The following is an 18,311-nucleotide window of genomic DNA, read 5'->3' as shown; positions in this document are numbered from 1 at the left end:
CTTTGTATTCAGTTTCCTTCTATTGGGAATGGCAGGGAGGGGGAATAAATATTAAAGGTATTATGAATTTTGACCAGTGCCTAAGACATCCAAACTGTTACTTTTAGTGATCAATGGGTTCAGAGGAGATTCCTAATGTGCTTTCAGCCACTCTTCCTATGGACAGCAGCAGCATCACCTTTGCTGGACCCATCAGGTTTTGTCTGAGCTGTCCTTTCTCCAAGCTGCAAACAGAACCTGTCCCCAGCCAGAGCCCTGCAAACAGGCAGGGTTCTGTCAGGCCAAGGAGACTGCACAGATATTTGGGGTCTGTGGGTGCTGGCAGGGAGAGATCAGGCACAGGGAAACACCTGCAGGAGGAACATCTCCAGGAACCAGAGAAAATCACGGAATGAGAGAAAAGAAAACCCCAGAAATCCTGTGTCAGAGAGAGTTTAGAGATGTCCATAGGAGCCCCTGCAGTGCAGCCCCTTTCTCTGGACAAGCCCCCTCCCTCCTGTCCCCCCAGCCCAGCCTCTGCCCTCAGGGCCAGGCTCCCAGGTGTGAAGCCCCTCCTGTGCAGGCAGAGCTGCAGCAGAGCTGTGGGGCAGCTCTGCAGCCCCGGGCCCAGTTCCCTCTGCAGAGCACAGGGCTGGGAGCAGCTGACCAGCACTGGGGGCTCTGGCAGGGGGCACAGCTGGCTCAGGGTGACGCTGTCCCCAGTGCCCGGCTGTGGGCAATGCTGGCAGTGCAGCCAGGGAAGGAGCTACAGCTCCCTTCATCCAATGCCATCATAAGGACACTTGGAAGTGTCCCTGAGATTTCAGTCCCAGCTGGGAGCTTCAATCCAGGATGCAAACCTGTCCTAGAGCATCTTTGTGTTATCTGAAAGACCCATGGGGAAAGGCAGAAGTGTTCTGACAGTGAAAATGCTGTTGGGTTGGTGAAATGAGCAACGTGAGTCCTTAGAGACAAATGTGGAGCTGGTGCATGGTGCATCCATCTGCTCTCAGCAGTATCTGATGATCTTTAAGGAAAACATGGGAGTGTGAACATCCCTCTTTTGAAAAAAGGGAAAGCCCAGCGAATCTCCAAGCAGAATGGAGTGACAGATCATCTCCCCTCAGTCTCCACTCATCTTGCCTCAGGGAACTCACTCTGTTCTACCAGATGGTAGCAGAAATGCTGAGAACTTCTGATATCAAAAAATACCAGGAGAGACACAGGGGAAGCTTCAAAGAAAATCTCAGAATTCCTATACACAAAAGTGTGTTCATGTGTGTTACAGAGGATGGTGGATGAGAAATGGCTTTGATTTCTCCTCTAAATCTTCTCTGTCTATTTCTTCACAGACAGGTCCCCATGTGCAGCCACAACAAATGTCCAACAGCAGCTCCATCAGCCACTTCCTCCTGCTGGCATTGGCAGACACGCGGCAGCTGCAGCTCCTGCACTTCTGCCTCTTCCTGGGCATCTCCCTGGCTGCCCTCCTGGGCAACGGCCTCATCATCAGCGCCGTAGCCTGCAGCCACCACCTGCACAGCCCCATGTTCTTCTTCCTGCTCAACCTGGCCCTCACTGACCTGGGCTCCATCTGCACCACTGTGCCCAAAGCCATGCACAATTCCCTCTGGGGCACCAGAGACATCTCCTACTCAGGATGTGCTGCACAGGTTTTTTGTTTTGTGTTCTTCATCTCAGCAGAGTATTTCCTCCTGACCATCATGTGCTACGACCGCTACGTGTCCATCTGCAAACCCCTGCACTATGAGACCCTCCTGGGCAGCAGAGCTTGTGCCCACATGGCAGCAGCTGCCTGGGCCAGTGGCTTTCTCAATGCTCTGCTGCACACAGCCAATACATTTTCCCTGCCCCTGTGCCATGGCAATGCCCTGGGCCAGTTTTTCTGTGAAATCCCACAGTTCCTCAAGCTCTCCTGCTCCAAATCCTATCTCAGGGAATTTGGGCTTCTTTTTTTTTCCATCTGTTTAGCACTTGGCTGTTTTGTGTTCATTGTTTTCTCCTATGTGCAGATCTTCAGGGCTGTGTTGAGGATCCCCTCTGAGCAGGGACGGCACAAAGCCTTTTCCACCTGCCTCCCTCACCTGGCTGTGGTCTCCCTGTTTATCAGCACTGGCACATTTGCCTACCTGAAGCCTCCCTCCATCTCCTCCCCATCCCTGGATCTGGCCCTGTCTGTTCTGTACTCAGTGGTGCCTCCAGCCCTGAACCCCCTCATCTACAGCCTGAGGAACCAGGAGCTCAAGGCTGCAGTGTGGAGACTGATCACTGGATGGTTTCAGAAACATTAAACAGCTGGCCAATTTCTCCAAATCACTTGTAATAAAAGTCATCTTGGATAGTTCTGGCAGGTTTGTTTAATTTTGGAGGCTCTTTTTCTTTGTTTAACTTTTTTAAATTGTCTTCAATAAAATGACATTGTTTGTGCCATTTCTCTCCACTTTCCCTGTGGCCACAGACTGTGTCAATGAAGGGCTGTGCTCTTGGTGGCTTTAAATGAACTAAAGGATCTCCCAGCAAAGTTTTGTCCAGAGATCCTCCTTTTGTTCCCTTCTCTGCAGCTGCGGCAGCAGTGTCTGTGTGCAGAGCTGGGGGCAGATCAGTGCTGGCACAGCAGCTGTGCCCAGGAGCAGCAGCACTTGGTGTTGCCAGTGCTGCTCCCGTGCCACTGCCCCGCTGCCCTCCTGGCCCTGGTGTTGCTGCAGGGCCTGAGTGCTCTCGGGGCCGGGCACAGCCCTGGGGGTGGCAGTGCCGGGGCTGCAGCAGGGACAGGCCATGGGCACTGCTGGGGCAGCGCTGACGCCTCAGGGCAGGGCCTGGGGGCTCCAGGCTCCTTGCCCAGGCTCTCTCAAGAACACTCCCAGGCCAAAGCTCAGCACAGAAAACCCCAATGAGCAGCCCCAGGGTGGCCGTGGGCAGGCTGGGGGCAAACAGCATGGCTGGGGCTCTGCAAGGTCCCTGGGGGAGATGGGAAGGAGCAGCAGAGCAGGGGCTGATCCATCCCCACTGTGCTGGACACCCCAGGGCAGCGTCCCAGAGCATCCTCATGGAGCTGCCAACAACATCCCCCCTGTGCAGCCCTGGCCTCTCCCCCAGCTCAGAGAGGTGCCGCATCCTTGCAGGCACAGACACGGCAGCACTGGCTCAGGAGCCCCTGTTTGCACTGCCCAGAGCAGGCGTCAGCACCCCCATGGTGCTGCTGTGGGGAGATGAACCTGAGGGAGCACAAATGCCATCAGCCCCTGGGGCCAGGAAGGGCTGGGGAACGGCAGGGAAACCACTCAGGTTTGTCGTGGCCTCTGAAGTCACACAGAAAGTTTGTTCCCATGAGCTGTGAGTTTCCTGTGCCACTGCAGACGTTGTTGCTCAGAGCCAGGGCTGCCTGGCAGCCACCCCCAAACTGCCCTGAGCATTTCCTTTGCTTCACCTTTGCTTTCTTTCATCTTTCTGCTCCAGATTTCTTCCTATTGCCCACCCCTCTTCCCTCCCCTGCAAACAGCCCATCCCTGTTTTGCCCTTTCCTCTCTGGCCCTACTCCCCATTTCAGTTCCCCACTTGGCACCATGGGAACGTCCCTTGGGGAGCAGGATCATCCTACAAGTGCTCCAGGAATTGTCTGCAGGGTCCTGCAGTGCCTCGTGCTGCTCCCTGGCCAGAGGCAGCACAGGCCAGGGGGGCACATCTGGGCTGCTGTGTCTGGCTGTGTGGCTCCCTGTTCTGGGCAATGAGGAGGAGCTGGAGAGGCTCTGCAGGACTGACAGGATGGGCTTTGGGGCCTGTGTGGAGAAGCTGAGGAACCTGGGTTGCTGGATCTTCCGAAGAGGAGACCCAGGGCTCATCCTGTACCTGCTCCAAGGGTGGTTTCAGGGAATCACAGAATCAGCAAGGCTGGAAAAGACCTTGGAGGTCATCAAGTCCAACTTGTGCCCTGACACCACCTTGTCTTCCCTGAGCCTTGTCGTCTGCAGGAGAAACAACCCCAGCTCCCTCAGTTACTCTTCACATGATTTGTTCTCCAGACCCCTTACCAGCCTTGTTGCCCTTCTCTGGACATGCTCCAGTCCCTCCATCTCCTTCCGAAATTTTGGGCCCAGAACTGGACACAGCATTTCAGGTGCTGCCCAACCAGTGCCAAGTACAGGGGAAGAATCCCTGCCCTGCTCCTGCTGGCCACACTGTTCCTGATCCAGGCCATTGGCCTCCTTGGCCACATGGGCACATTGCTGGCCCATGCCCAGCCTGCTGTCCATCAGTGCCCAGGTCCCTTTCTGCCTGGCTGCTGTCCAGCCACTCTGTCCCCAGCCTGTAGCACTGCAGGGGTTGTTGTGGCCAAAGTGCAGGACCTGGAACTTGGACTTGTTAAACCTCACCTTGTTGGGTTTGGGCCCTGAATCCAGCCTGTCCAGGTCCCTGTGCAGATCCCTCCTACCCTGCAGCACATCAACACTCCCAGCCAACTTGGTGTCACCACAGTTCCATGGGGCCCTGGAGTGTCACAATGTTCTCCATGATTCCATGAGGCCTCCCAATGTCACAATGTCCCTTTAGTTCCATGGGAACCCTTGGCATCACAAAGTCCCTTGGATCCTTGGGCCCCGCAGTGTCCCAGTGGATCCTTGGTTCCATGAGGTCTCTCAGTGCAGCAATGCTCTCCTTGGTTCCACAGTGTCACCATGGCCTCTTGGTCCCAAGGGGCACCACGGTGTCAAACATGTTTCCTCATTCCATGAGTCTTTGAGGAGCAACACTGGCCCCTTTTTTCCTAGGGGCCCTGCAGTGTCCCAATGACCCCATCATGACATGAGGCCCTGCTCTGTCACAATGCTCTGCATGGTTCCTCAAGGCCCTGCAGTGTCACAGGGCCTCTTGGTTCCATGAGCCCAAGGAAGAGATGGCCTCTGGAGTAGCAAAATTCATCAGCAACCTCCAAGTGGCTGAGGATCCCTCCTCATCAGAGCAGGAATGAACAGAAATGGGCACAGCTTTCTGGCTGGCCCAGCTTTGGGCCTGGAGCAGGAGCAGCTCCTGAGGGCTCCAAGGCCGGTGCTCTTGTGCTGGCCTGGGCAGATGGGATGGCAGGAGGGGCTGCAGAGCTCTCAGCACCTCAGGGAGAGGGGAGCAGGGCACCCAGGGAGCCTCCTTTTCCCTTGGCCAAGCACCTTCCCCCATGGCTGGGGCTGAGGCCTCTCTGAGCTGCAGCTGCTGCTGTGCTCTGCAGAGGGGCTGAGGCCATGGGGCAGTGCCCAGAGCAGCCTGCCCTGAGCAGAGCTGTGGGGCCAGAGCCGGCTGGGCTGTGCTGGGGAGAGGCCCTGGCTGCTGCCGAGAGCTCAGGGCAGCTGGGACAGCTTGGAGGGAGCTGGGCTGGGCTCAGAGAGCCTGCCAGAGAAACCAGCAGTGTCCATCTCAGCCTGTGTGAGTGTGCAGGACTCATTGGCTCAACAAAGCCACACATTGTCACAATGGTGTCCATGATACCATGATGCCCCACAGTGTCACAATGGACCCTTGGTCCCATGGAGCCCCCAGTGTCACTGTGGTCCCCTTGCTTCCATGAGGCCCTGTTATATCAAAATGGATCCTTGGTTCCATGGAGCCACACAGTGTCAGAATGTTCTGCTTGGTTCCATTGGGCCCTGTAGTGTCACAATGGTCCCTTGGTTCCATGGGGCCCTGTGCTGGTGCATTCCCCCCTCCCCTTCTCAGGCCACCCTGCCAGCTGAGAAATGCTCCTTGGACCTGGGCCTTGGCCAACAGCCCCTGGGCTCATCTCCTCTGCAGCTCATCAGAAACACTGTCTGCTCCCAGGCACTGCTGCTGCCCAAGCAGCTCCTGCTTGCTTCAGGAGCAGCCCTGGGAACTGTTTCTGTTCCCTCCGTGGCACAACATCCCTGTTCTCAGCCTTGCAAAGAAAGCTGTTGATGCCAAGTGCGGCCAGGATGAAACATTGCTGTGCCTGAAGCCCCTCTCTTGGGGCCCTACAAACAGCGCTCCAAAAGGAGCCCCTTGCAGCTCTCCTGGGCCAGCCACCTCCCTCTGAGTGGGGCCTCTGTGAGCCGGGAACTCTCCCGTTTGCTGCACTTGGGGCATCCCCGAACAACGACGGAGCCTGGGCCGATCCCCCCACTCCTCCAGGCTCAGCCCTTCACCCTCTGGGGAGATGCCAAAGCATCCACAGGGAGCATTTCCCTGCCCTGCAGGGGAATTTCTCACAGCTGCCTTGCACTGCCTCTTGGTGTCTGTGTGCACACACCAGTGCTGTGCCCTGGCAAATGTGGCAGAAATGCTGCTCTCGGAGGGGTTGGAGTGCCTTGGAGATCTGAGTCAGTCAGGCCTGTGAGGAAGGTTCAGTCACGAGGTATAAGCTAAGTTAAACGCTGCCTAGTGTTTTCCTTTTGCCCATTGTTATGTTTTAAAGAAATTATAAGCTAATTTAAATACTGTTTAGTATTATTCCTCTGTGAATTTGCTAGTCATAGGTTGTAAGTTAGGTTAAATACAGTAAATGCTGTTGTTTTGCTAAATTGTGACATTTGAGGTTTCAGTTAAGGTTAAGGGATAATCGAAGTCCTGTGAAGTTTGTGCTCTGTTTACTGAGCCCACTCTGGGATGTTATCATGTGTTGTCATACAGCTGTACTGTGATGTCACAGAAGACTATGATGTCAAAAATTCAACCTGTGATGTCACAGTCTGTTCTGTGATGTCACATCCTGGTCTGTGATGTCACAGAGCCACCCTCTATGATGGCAGTCTCTGCTAAATGGCCTCACACCATCCTTCATGATGTCACAGCCAGCTCTGTGATGTCATAACCCCATCAGTGATGTCACACAACCATCTCTGTGATGTCATACAGATACCCTGTAATGTCACTGCACATACTTTGACCTCACAACCAGGTCTATGATGTCATACAGCCATGCCATGATGTCACAGCCTTCTCTGTGATGTCACACGGTCCCCTCTATGATGCCATAGCTGCTCAGTGACCTCACACAACAAACTCTGTGATGTCACAGCCCCATCTGTGACCTCACACAACCCACTCGGAGCTGTCACACAGCCCCTTTCTGACATCACAGCTGCTCTGGGGCTCCAGGACACAGCCACAGAGGTGCTGCTGTGACACAGCCCCCTCTGGCACATCCCACAGCCCCTGCCAGTGCTGAGCCCCTGGGAGCTCTGTCTGGGCCTGCTGGTGTCCCTGAGCTGCCCTGGCAGGGCCCCAGCCCTGCTGGGCTGTGCTCAGGAGCTGCTCCTGGCCAGAGCTGTCTCTCTGCAGCGCTGCCCTTGCCAGGAGCTGCCTCTGGGCCAGGAGCCCGGCCCAGCTCAGCAGCACAGACACAGCACCAGCACTTTCATCACCCTCTCGGGCCTTTGGGGCTCTTGGCATCACACTCAGTCCCTCAGAGTGTGCTCCAGAAACACCTCAAGAACTCCAAGTCAGATGGAAACACTGAAGTTTCTTGTAGTTGAAATGAGAGACACGAGTGAGAAAGCATCCCCAGGTTCCAGGTAGAGCAGAAGACTGGAGGCCCTGATGGCAGCTGGGGACAAGCAAGGGAAAGGTGTCTGTGGTGCTGAGCAAAGCTGGATGTGTTTCAGGAATGCCAAGGGCCAAGGGCTGAGCCCCAGCCCCTGGCAAGGCAGATGCTGTCCCTCCCTCATTGCTCAGGGCTCTTCCCGGGGCACTGGCATGTGGGGATGTGCAATGCCAAGGGCAGCACCATGGGGAGGCCCCTGCCAGGCTGCTGAGCAGGGACAAGGAGGCAATGAGGCCCCAGGACTGCCAGGGTCACTTGTCCCCTGCTGGCCTCAGGCCCAGGGCCAGCAGCCATGGCCAAAGGGCTGCACAAGTTGCCTCTGGCAGGGCCTTGCAGCTGCACAGCCCTGAGCCCTCAGCCTCTACCTGCTGCTTATGTGATGAGGCCTCCAAACCCCATCATTGGAGATTTTTGGGTCCTCTCCATGGTCTGTGAAAATGGAAGCACTGGTCTAAGTTATTTTCTCCCAAATCTTGCAGTGACAGGGATGAATATCTTTAAAGTGATCAAGAGTTAATTTATATTTTTTAGAAGGAGGAAAAATTTTAATCAGGTATTTTATGAGAGTGGCACAAAACTGCTGCTTTTCCAGACAAGTCGATGCCCCATCCCAAGAATGCTCCAAGAGCAGGATCTCTGTTCCACCTGACACAGTGAAAGCCCCTCCCATCCCCAAGGATGGAATTCCTGTTGTGTGGGTTCTCTCATGTGCTGGGTGCCCTCACAGTGCTCCTGGCCAGAATGTCTGCTGAGGGCCAGCCAGGCTGCTGCAGTGGCACTGACCTCACAGCCATCACCACTGCAGCCATGTCCCCTGGGCCTGGCTCTCCCCTTTCCTCTGCCCGTGCCTTGTCTCTGCTGGCATGAAGAGTTGTTTCATTATTATCTTATCCCCAGGGTGCTGGGGCCAATTGCTTCCCAGTCAGGCTCCTGGAGCAGCAGTGGCTTTTCAGAGCCCAGCCAGAAATGAGCCCTGAAGCAGCAGCTCTGCAGTGCTGGCCACCAGGCCGGGGTGCCAAGGGAGCCTTCTGGCCATGGCCTGGAAGCAGCTGCTGCTGCCAAGGTGCCTTTGGTGCCTCAGGCTGTCCCTGGCACAGCTCCCAGCACGGCACTCTGCACTTGTGCCCGAGCCCTTCCCTGGGTTGGGGCTGGCCTGGGGCTTTTCCTGCAGCAGGATCTGCCCTGGCCATGGCACAGGAAAGGCAGTTCCTGCTGGAGCAGGAGGCTGTGCCTGGAATGGGCTCAAACAACTCCAGCAAGGCCCTGTTCACTTCAGAATTGCTTCCTAGAGCACTATAGTCTAATAATTGTTATAGCTCCTTTACTGTTGAGTAAATAACTCTTTTTCTTTATTTACTCTGTGGTGTAAATAAATCTGTCTAATCATCTTCAGAACCAGTCACAGTTGTATTATTATAAATATATCTGGTATTCCGCTGTTAATCCTGTGAGACAAATTGCATTACGGTTCAGTTCCAGCTGTCCAATATTTACACATAAACCTTTGACAAAGTCTGGGGCTGGGATTGAATCCAGCTGCTTTCAGTCTTCTCTCTTAGAAAGAATTTAAAAGTCTAGGTGACCTGGAAGGGTTTGAGGATCCATGGTGGCTGTTGGGTGTCATTTCTCCACCTCATGACTCAGCAGGTGTTTCTCCAATAAAGAAATAAAGCTTTTGCCTGAAGCTCCCACTCTGCCCATGACAGGAAGCCCTGGGAGTGTCTGTGACATCCCGGCTCTTTGGCAGCCTGGGGACTCCTGGGATGTCACCGTGGAGCCCCCAAGAGTGCCTGTGACAGAGCGGTGCCTTTGCAGCCCAAAGTGCTCTGGGATGTCACCATGGAATTGCTGTGACTGCATCTGACCACACGGCTCTTCAGCATCCCCAGAAACCCCTGGGAGGTCTCCATGGAACCCCTGTCTGTGCCTGTCTCAGGCCTGGAGCCAGAGTCCATTGCCATGGCAACCATTTGCAGTCCCATCCCCAGGCTCATGGGATCACAGAGCCACAGAATTGGCTGAGTTGGGAGGGAGCCATGGGGATCCTCCAGTCCAACTGCTGGCCCTGCACAGGACACCCCAACAATCCCAGCCTGGGCCTGGCAGCGCTGGCCAAACGCTGCTGGAGCTCAGCCAGCCCTGGAGCTGGGAGCCTTCCCTGGGGAGCCTGTTCAGTGCCCCAGCAGCCTCGGGGGAAAAACCTTTTCCTCACATCCAGCCTAAACCTGCCCGCCTCAGCTCCAGCTGCTCCCTCCACTCCTGTCCCTGGGCACCAGAGGGAAGAGGTTCCTGCAGCCCCCAGCCAGGGACCCACTCCCAAAACTGATGCCATGGCAACCAGGCCTGGCACCAGCTGGGATGCTCGGTTTCCATGGGCTGGGCTTCAGGAATGGCATTCCCCAATTTCCTGCTCCTGCTAAAACCGTGCCGCTGCTCACTTCCCTCCCACCTCCCATGGAAAGCAGAAAAGGCAAAGATCCCAGGCTGGGATAAGAACAATTTATTGAGAACAGCAACGGGATAAGGAACAAACAGGAACAGAAATAATTTTGGTAACAGAAAAGATAAGAAAATCTATTTACAGGGAAAACTAAACCACCACACAACTGGCTCTTCCTGGCCACATATTTCCTCTTGCCTGGAAAGGACACCCTTCTCCTCTGGTGAGAGAGAGGGAGTCGTTTTCCTGCCCCTGGCAACGACCTGAGACGGGATTGAATATAATGAAAGGGCCATGGCCAGACCCTCATGTTATTTAATCCCACATCATGTCATTGCCATAGGCAGGAAAAGGTACAAGTGTCTTCCCAGCACGGATCACAGGGAACATGGATAACCAGGTCTCTTCCCAATGTCGATCCTCCAAGTGGGGATGAAGCTGGAGCAGTGCACAAAGCTCTTCCTGAACTTGGGGCACTCGCAGGGCTTCCCTTACCGGTGCTTCCGTTGGTGTCTGGTCAAATGAGAGCTCCGGCTGAAGCTCTTCCCACATTCCCCACACTTGTAGGGCCTCTCCCCAGTGTGGATGCGCCGGTGCTTGACGAGGGTGCAGTTGTACTTGAAGCCCTCCCCACAGTCGGGGCAGCAGAAGGGCCTCTCATCCGTGTGAATCCGCTGGTGCAGGAGGAGATTTGAGCTGGTCTGAAACCTCTTCCCACACTCAGGACACTCGTAGGGCCTCTCCCCAGTGTGGATGCGCTGGTGAATGATGAGTTGGGAGCTGAAACTGAAGCCCTTTCCACATTCCCCACACTCGTAGGGCCATTCCCCAGTGTGGATCATCTGGTGGCAGATCAGGCTGTTGGTCTGTCTGAAGCTCTTCCCACACTCCAAACACTTGTAGGGCTTCTCCCCATCCTGAACCTGCTCATGGACCACCAGCTCAGAGCCTCGGCTGGATCTCTGGCCACCTTCCTGGCACAGGGTGGGTCTTTCCTCCTCAGAGCACTCTGGGATAGGTTTGGAGCCCCTCCTCCTGTGGGATCTCTGGGGATTTTCCTCCCAGCTTGACTCCTGCACTGTGGAGCTGCTTAAAACGGCCTCTTCCATGAGGTTCTGCTGTGGGGATTTGTCCTCCCTGGTCTCCATCCTCAGCTTCTTGTCTGGGGGAGGAAGGACAAGGAGAGGATGGGATTTGCCTCCGTGCCAAAGGGAAGGGGAAGGAGATCCCCCCACTGCGTCCCCGGCAGGACGGCATCGGCAGCTTGGTTGTCCTGCAGCCGGGGGCCAGGCTGGGCTGGGAGATGGAGCAGAAGAGAGGGGGAAAGGGGCACTGACTTCCTCCTCACCTGCCTGGGTGTTCTGGGGCATCTTCCTCTTCCTCGCAGCCTCCTTCTCTATCCGGCCAAGGTCTGGGATTGGGAAATCCTGGTTTGAGAGAAAACAAGGAATGAGTACATAGACTTTGAACATCCCTCTGTTCAAGTCCCTCTCTAGAAGTCACCGGGCATCTGAGATGTCTTGGTTTGAAAGGAATGGTGTTTGCTAAGGAAGGCAGAAATCTCCACTAAAATGGATAAAAATGTAAACATCCCATCCCCTCCGAATTATTATAATATTGAAATTAAAGTGCTCTCAGGTAACAATATGGGAAAAGGAATATAAGTTCTTTAATAATGAAGGAAAATGTAAATGCAGCAGTACAAAAAAAAACCAACAACAAAAAAACAACACACCAAGAGTCAGAATGCAACCTTACACACCGTTGGTCAGGGTTTTGGAAGTAATTTGATTAAATGATGGCTGCAGTCCTCCTGGAGTGACAGATGTGGTTCTGTTGAAGCAATGATCCCATAGAAGATTGTAGCTTACCTCTGAAGTTCTGGTGCTGTAGATGGGTCTGGTCTCTCCTCTGGGAATCCAGTGGAGAAAGACTGCCTGTGTTGTTCTGATTCTCTGATTATATCCAGTCAGGAATGCTTGGCACCACCCCCTGGGTGGAGCATCTCACAATGGGATGATGTCATTTTATCAGTCATGCAGCGAGACTCAATGGCCCATTAACAGAAGATATCCCCCTGGAGGGAGGATGGGTGGTGGAAGAGATAAAGAACACTGCCCCACCTGGTTTTAACAGCTGGCCCATTAACAGAAGACATCCCCCAGTTCTGAGGGATGGGGCATGAAAGAGATAAAGAAAACTGCTCCACCAGGTTTTAACAGACGGTGATAGAATACATACTTTTGGTTACATCTTGCACTGCAACCCAGGACATGTAGTCCATAAAAACCTCCCAAACACCAAGGTTCAGCCCTGAAAATGCCTCCCAGGAGTTCCCCATCTCTGGTCTCTCCCCTTTGGTCTTCAGGGGTTCCTCCCTGTCCCAGCTGCTGGGGGTAAGACTTGTACTGGGGGTCGCCTGTCTACTCAGGCCCAGGCTGCTGGGAGTGCCAGGAATCCAAAAAGTTCCCCCTATTCCATCTCACCACTTAGGAATGCTGGGACCCCCCAGTATCCCCACAAGGGGCATTTTCCACTCAGCTTTGGAGTTCTTCATTCACCAAACATCCCCTCCAAAAAAGCCAATCCAGGGACACCCCAGGATATCTGGGCCAAGCTCCCCCTCCCTGGTCACCTGTGGGATGGGGGATGATGATCCCATGGGTGGAGGCTGTGATTTCAGGGAATGCTTGACCTCGTGCTTCCTTCTCCTTTCTCTGATCCTCCTTTGTCCCTCCTTCAGGCTGAAGAAGCTGCTCAAGGAGTCAGAAGCAAAACTCCAAGTCCCTTGGAGCTTCAATCGGCCCCACTGAGGGCAGGGACTGCCAAAGGCTCCCCAGGGACTGGTGAGAGCAGATCCTGGAGGCCAGGATTGCCGGGAGCCAAAGGCTCTGAGCAGGGAACTGCAATGCTGAGCAAGCCCTGGCTGGGTTGGAGGAAGCAGAAAGGCCAAGCCCTGAGCCCAGGCCTGGCACAGCAGGGCCTGTCCCTCACGGGTGGCTCGGGGCTCTTTGTGGGGCAGTGGGATGTGAGGGGCAGCAAGGACAAATGCCATAAACCTGTGTGACACTCCAGATCCTTATGGAACCAAGAGGCCAATGTGACACCATGGGAAGTTGTGGAACCACAGGGATCATTGTGGCACTCTTGGGCCCATGGAACCAAGGAACCAGTGGGACACTCTGGGGCCTTATGGAAACAAGAGGTCACTGTGAGCCTACAGGGCTGTAACACCCCAGAACACTTCAATGCTGGTGGTAACCAAAGGTTCCTGTACTTGAATTCGGTTCACGGGAGAAACACCAACCAGATCTTCTCAGCATGGACAGATGTAAAGAATATTCTTGGTAGGACGGGACCCACAAGGACCATCAAGTCCAGCTCTTAAGTGAATGGCCCCACAAGGATTGAACCCACAGCCTTGGTGATACTGGCACCATGCTCTGACCAACTGAGCTAAAAGGTCAAAATGACACAAAATTTAACTGGCAAAATATAGACAATCAAGGAACTATGGCAAAGGGTTTAATACAACATCCAACTGAACATAAAACTCTTACCATAGCATTAACTTTGCAAGCTTAGCTCCTTTAACCTAAAAGTGTTAATCCTTAAGATTTTGGGAAACATTAAATATCCAAAAATATTCCAGGTACGTAAGATAAGAAGGGGAATAAAAGGAGACCAGAAAGACAGAAGATCTACAAAAAGACACTTCCAGGATGATCCCAGTCACTCTCACTTCAATCTCAGTCATTCCCAGTATGAGCTGTTGCACCCAGTCACCCCCAGTATGGTTCCAGTCACTCCCAGATCCTCCCAGCATGATTCCAGTCATGGCCAGAGTGACTCCCTGTCACTCCCAGGATGGGCCCAGTTGCTCCCAGTCACCTCCAGCATGGTTCCAGTCACAGACAGCACCTTTCCATTCACTCCCAGTATGATTCCAGCTAGTTCCAGTAGGATCCCAGTATGACCCCAGCATGGGCACAGCTGCTCCCAGGATTATCCAGTGTGGTTCCAGTTGCTCCCATTTACCTGCACTGTGGTTTCAGTCTCTCCCAGTCTATCCCAGTTGTTCCTAGTCACTCCTCAGGTGCTTCCAACCTGATCTCAGTTGCTCTAAGCCACTCCCAGTCACCCTGAGTGCAGTCCCAGTTGCTGCCAGTATGGTCCCAGTCTTGCCCAGCATGGCCCAGCTGCTCCCACTGTGATCCCAGTAGAATGCCAGTTGCCCTCAGGATGGTCTAGTTGCTCACCGTCCCTCCCAGTGTGATCATAGTTGCCCCCAGTATAGTCCCAGTCACTCCCCAGATTATCCCAGCTGCTCCCAGCATGGTCCCAGTCATGCCCAGTTGTCCCCAGTGCAGACCCAGTCAATCCCAGTTGTTCCCAGTTTTCCCCAGCACAGTTCCCATTGTTCCAAATGTGTTCCCAGTCATCCCCAGGATGGTCACAGACATTCCCAGTATATCCCAGTTTCCCTAAGCATGTCCATAGCCATTCCCAGACACTCACAGTAATCCCAGTCAAGTGCTTGTTATCCCAGTATGATCTCAGGCCCAGTATATCCCAGCTGAGCATTCCCTGAATTCACAGCCCCCCCATCCGTGGGATCATCACCCCCCCATCCCACAGGTGACCAGGGAGGGGGAGCTCGGCCCAGATATCCTGGGGGGTTCCTGGGTTGGGTTTTATTGGGGGGGATGTTTGGAGAATGAAGAACTGCAAGACTGACTGGAAAATGCCTTTTGGGGGGATATCGGGGGTCCCAGTGGCAGCTGCTGGCAGAGGCAGCCTGGAGGAGCAGAGCCCTGTGACCCCCAGGACCCCAAAGTGGGGAGCCCAGAGAGGGGGAGCACCACAATTCATGGGACCCTCAATTGCCTGGAGAGGGGCAGGGGAGACTCCTTGGACCCCCTGCAGACCCAAGAAGGGAATAAGGGGAGAAGTGACCCTGGGAGACCAAAAACCCCCAGCATCCCTAAGTGGAGAGATGGAAACAGGTGAAACTTTTTGGATTCTGGGCACTCTAAGCAGCCTGAAGAGGTCAGGGACCAAGTAGAGAGGAAACCCCCCAGTACAAGCGTGACCCCCAGCAGCTGGGACAGGGAGGAACCCCTGAACACCAAAGGGGAGAGACCAGAGATGGGGAACTCCTGGGAGGCATTTTCAGGGCCGAATCTTGGCATTTGGGAAGTTTGTTTGGACCCCATGTCTTGGGTTGCAATGCAAGATATAGCCAAACTTACTTATTCTATCACCATCTGTTAAAACTTGCTGGGGCACTTTTCTTTATCTCTTTCATGACCCATCCCTCAGAACTGGGGGATATCTTCTGTTAATGGGCCAGCTGTTAAAACCAGGTGGGGCAGTGTTCATTATCTCTTTCACCACCCATCCTCCCTCCAGGGGGATATCTTCTGTTAATGGGCCATTGAGTCTCACTGCAGGACTGATAAAATTACATCATCCCATTGTGAGATGCTCCACCCAGGGGGAGGAGCCAAGCATTCCTGACTGGATATAATCTGAGAATCTAAACACCACAGGCAGTCTTTCTCCACTGGATTCCCAGAGGAGAGACCAGACCCATCTACAGCACCGGAACTTCAGAGGTAAGCTACAATCTTCTATGGGATCATTGCTTAAACAGAACCACATCTGTCACTCCAGGAGGAGTGCAGCCACTTTTTAATCGGAGTGCTTCCAAAACCCTGACCAATGGGATGTAAAGTTGTATTCTGACTCTGTCAGTGGGTTGTTTCTGTGTGATTTTTTATTTTTTGTTGTTGTTGTTCTTGTTTTTTTGTCCTGCTGCATTTTCATTTTCCTTTCTTTAATAAAGAACTATTATTTCTATTCCTATATCTTTATTTGAGAGCACTTTGATATCAAGATTATAAAAATTCGGAGGGGGTGGGTTGTTTCCATTTTTATCAATTTCAATGGAGATTTCTGCCTTCCTTAGCAAACACCTTTCCTTTCAAACCAAGATACCTCAGATGCCCTGACGACTTCTAGAGAGTGAATTGAAAAGAGGGACCATCAAACTCATTGTGCTCATTCCTTGTTTTCTCCCAAACCAGGATTTCCCAATCCCAAACCTTGTCCAGATGGAGAGGAAGGCTGTGAGGAAGAGGAAGATACCCCAGGACACCCAGGCAGGTGAGGAGGAAGTCAGTGCCCCTTTCCCCCTCTCTCCTGCTCCATCTCCCAGCCCAGCCTGGCCCCCGGCTGCAGGACAACCCCGCTGCCGACGCCGTCCTGCCGGGGACGCACTGGGGGGATCTTCTTCCCCTTCCCTCTGGCACGAAGGCAAATCCCATCCTCTCCTTGTCCTTCCTCCCCCAGACAAGGAGCTGAGGATGGAGACCAGGGAGGACAAATCCCCACGGCAGAACCTCATGGAAGAGGCTGTTTTGAGCAGCTCCACAGCGCAGGAGTCAAGCAGGAAGGAAAAGATTCAGAGATCCCGGAGGAGGAGGGGCTCCAAACCCATCCCAGGGTGCTCTGAGGAAGAAAGACCCACCCTGTGCCGGGACGGCAGCCAGACATCCAGCCAGGGCTCTGAGCTGGTGGTCCATGAGCAGCTTCAGGATGGGGAGAAGCGCTACAAGTGCTTGGAGTGTGGGAAGAGCTTCAGCCAGAGGAAAACCCTGATCTGCCACCAGATGATCCACACTGGGGAATGGCCCTACGAGTGTGGGGAATGTGGGAAGGGCTTCAGCTACAACTCCCACCTCATCGTCCACCAGCGCATCCACACTGGGGAGAGGCCCTACGAGTGTCCCGAGTGTGGGAAGAGGTTTCGGGTCAGCTCCACTCTCCTTGTGCACCAGCGGATTCACACGGATGAGAGGCCCTTCCGCTGCTCCGAGTGTGGGGAGGGCTTCAAGCACAACTCCACCCTTGTCACCCACCGGCGCATCCACACTGGGGAGAGGCCCTACGAGTGTCCCCAGTGTGGGAGGAGCTTCACCCAGAGCTCTAACTTGACCAGACACCAACGGAGGCACCAGTAAGGGAAGCCCTGTAAATGCCCCAAAGTGAACGAAGAGCTTTCTACACAGCTCCAGCTTCATCCCCCCTTGGCGAATCCACATTGGGAAGAGACCTGGTGATCCATGTTCCTTGTGACCCATGCTGGGAAGACACCTGTAGCTTTTCCTGCCCATGGCAATGACATAATGTGGGATCAAAGAACATGAGAGTCTGACCATGGCCCTGTCATTATATTCAATCACATCTCAGGTCATTGTCTGGGGCAGGAAAAGGACTCCTTCTCTCTCACCAGAGGAGAAGAGTGTCCTTTCCAGGTAGGAGGAAATATATGGCCAGGAAGAGGCAGTCGGTGGCATTTTAGTTTTCTCTGTGAATAGTTTGTCTTATCCCTTCTGTTATCAAAATTATTTCTGTTCCTGTTTGTTCCTTATCTCGTTGCTGTTCTCAATAAATTGTTCTTATCCCAGCCTGGGATCTTTGCCTTTTGTGCTTTCCATGGGAGGTGGGAGGGAAGCGAGCAGCGATGCACTTTTAGCAGGAGTAGGAAATTGGGGAATGCCATTCCTGAAGCCCAGCCCGTGGAAACCGAGCATCCCAGCTGGTGCCAGGCCTGGTTGCCATGGCAGGAGCATTGGGAGCGGGTCCCTGGCTGGGGGCTGTGGGAACCTCTTCCCTCTGGTGCCCAGGGACAGGAGTGGAGGAGCGGCTGGAGCTGAGGCGGGCAGGTTTAGGCTGGATGTGAGGAAAAGGTTTTTCCCGCGAGGCTGCTGGGGCACTGAACAGGCTCCCCAGGGAAGGCTCCCAGCTCCAGGGCTGGCTGAGCTCCAGCAGTGTTTGGCCAGCGCTGCCAGGCCCAGGCTGGGATTGTTGGGGTGTCCTGTGCAGGGCCAGCAGTTGGACTGGAGGATCCCCATGGGTCCCTCCCAACTCAGCCAATTCTGTGGCTCTGTGATCCCATGAGCCTGGGGATGGGACTGCAAATGGTTGCCATGGCAACGGGCTCTGGCTCCAGGCCTGAGCTGGTGTCCATGGCAACCACCCCTGGCATGGGGTCTCCATGGAGCTGCCAAGGGACTGACCATAGCAACAGGGGCTGTGATGGTTGCCATAGAAACAGACCATAGCAACAGGGGGCTGTGGTTGCCATGGAAACAGACCATAGCAAAAGGTCGTGGTGATGGTTGTCTACCAAGGATCAGATTTGTTACCCTCATTGGGGCTCCATGGGGACATTCCAAGAGTCTCCAGACTGTTCAAGAGCCGGAATGTCACAGGCACAGACAGGGGCTCCACAGAGACCTCCCAGGGGTTTCTGGGGATGCT

General features: G+C 54.1%; 2 protein-coding genes across 2 annotated transcripts; both read left to right on the top strand.

Annotated features, from left to right (window-relative positions):
* Positions 1-1,358: 1,358 nt before the first annotated feature.
* Positions 1,359-2,291, top strand: LOC131586406 (olfactory receptor 14J1-like). Its single transcript, XM_058853235.1, has one exon. It carries the CDS (start codon positions 1,359-1,361, stop codon positions 2,289-2,291), a length of 933 nt encoding a protein of 310 aa, XP_058709218.1.
* Positions 2,292-13,819: 11,528 nt separating this feature from the next.
* Positions 13,820-17,093, top strand: LOC131586331 (zinc finger protein 239-like). Its single transcript, XM_058853156.1, has 2 exons — positions 13,820-13,828; positions 16,595-17,093. The coding sequence occupies exons 1-2, from the start codon at positions 13,820-13,822 to the stop codon at positions 17,006-17,008; spliced, it is 423 nt and encodes a 140-aa protein (XP_058709139.1). The 3' UTR covers positions 17,009-17,093.
* The last annotated feature ends 1,218 nt before the right edge of the window (positions 17,094-18,311 follow it).

The sequence above is a fragment of the Poecile atricapillus genome, chromosome 19 (assembly GCF_030490865.1).
Source record: "Poecile atricapillus isolate bPoeAtr1 chromosome 19, bPoeAtr1.hap1, whole genome shotgun sequence".
Lineage (NCBI taxonomy): Eukaryota > Metazoa > Chordata > Aves > Passeriformes > Paridae > Poecile > Poecile atricapillus.
The sequence above is the reverse complement of the archived record's forward strand: the minus strand, read 5'-3'. Positions and strand labels throughout refer to the sequence as shown.

Excerpts from the sequence above, each read along its gene's own strand:
- LOC131586406 (XM_058853235.1), top strand. The coding sequence starts at position 1,359 with ATGTCCAACAGCAGCTCCATCAGCCACTTCCTCCTGCTGGCATTGGCA.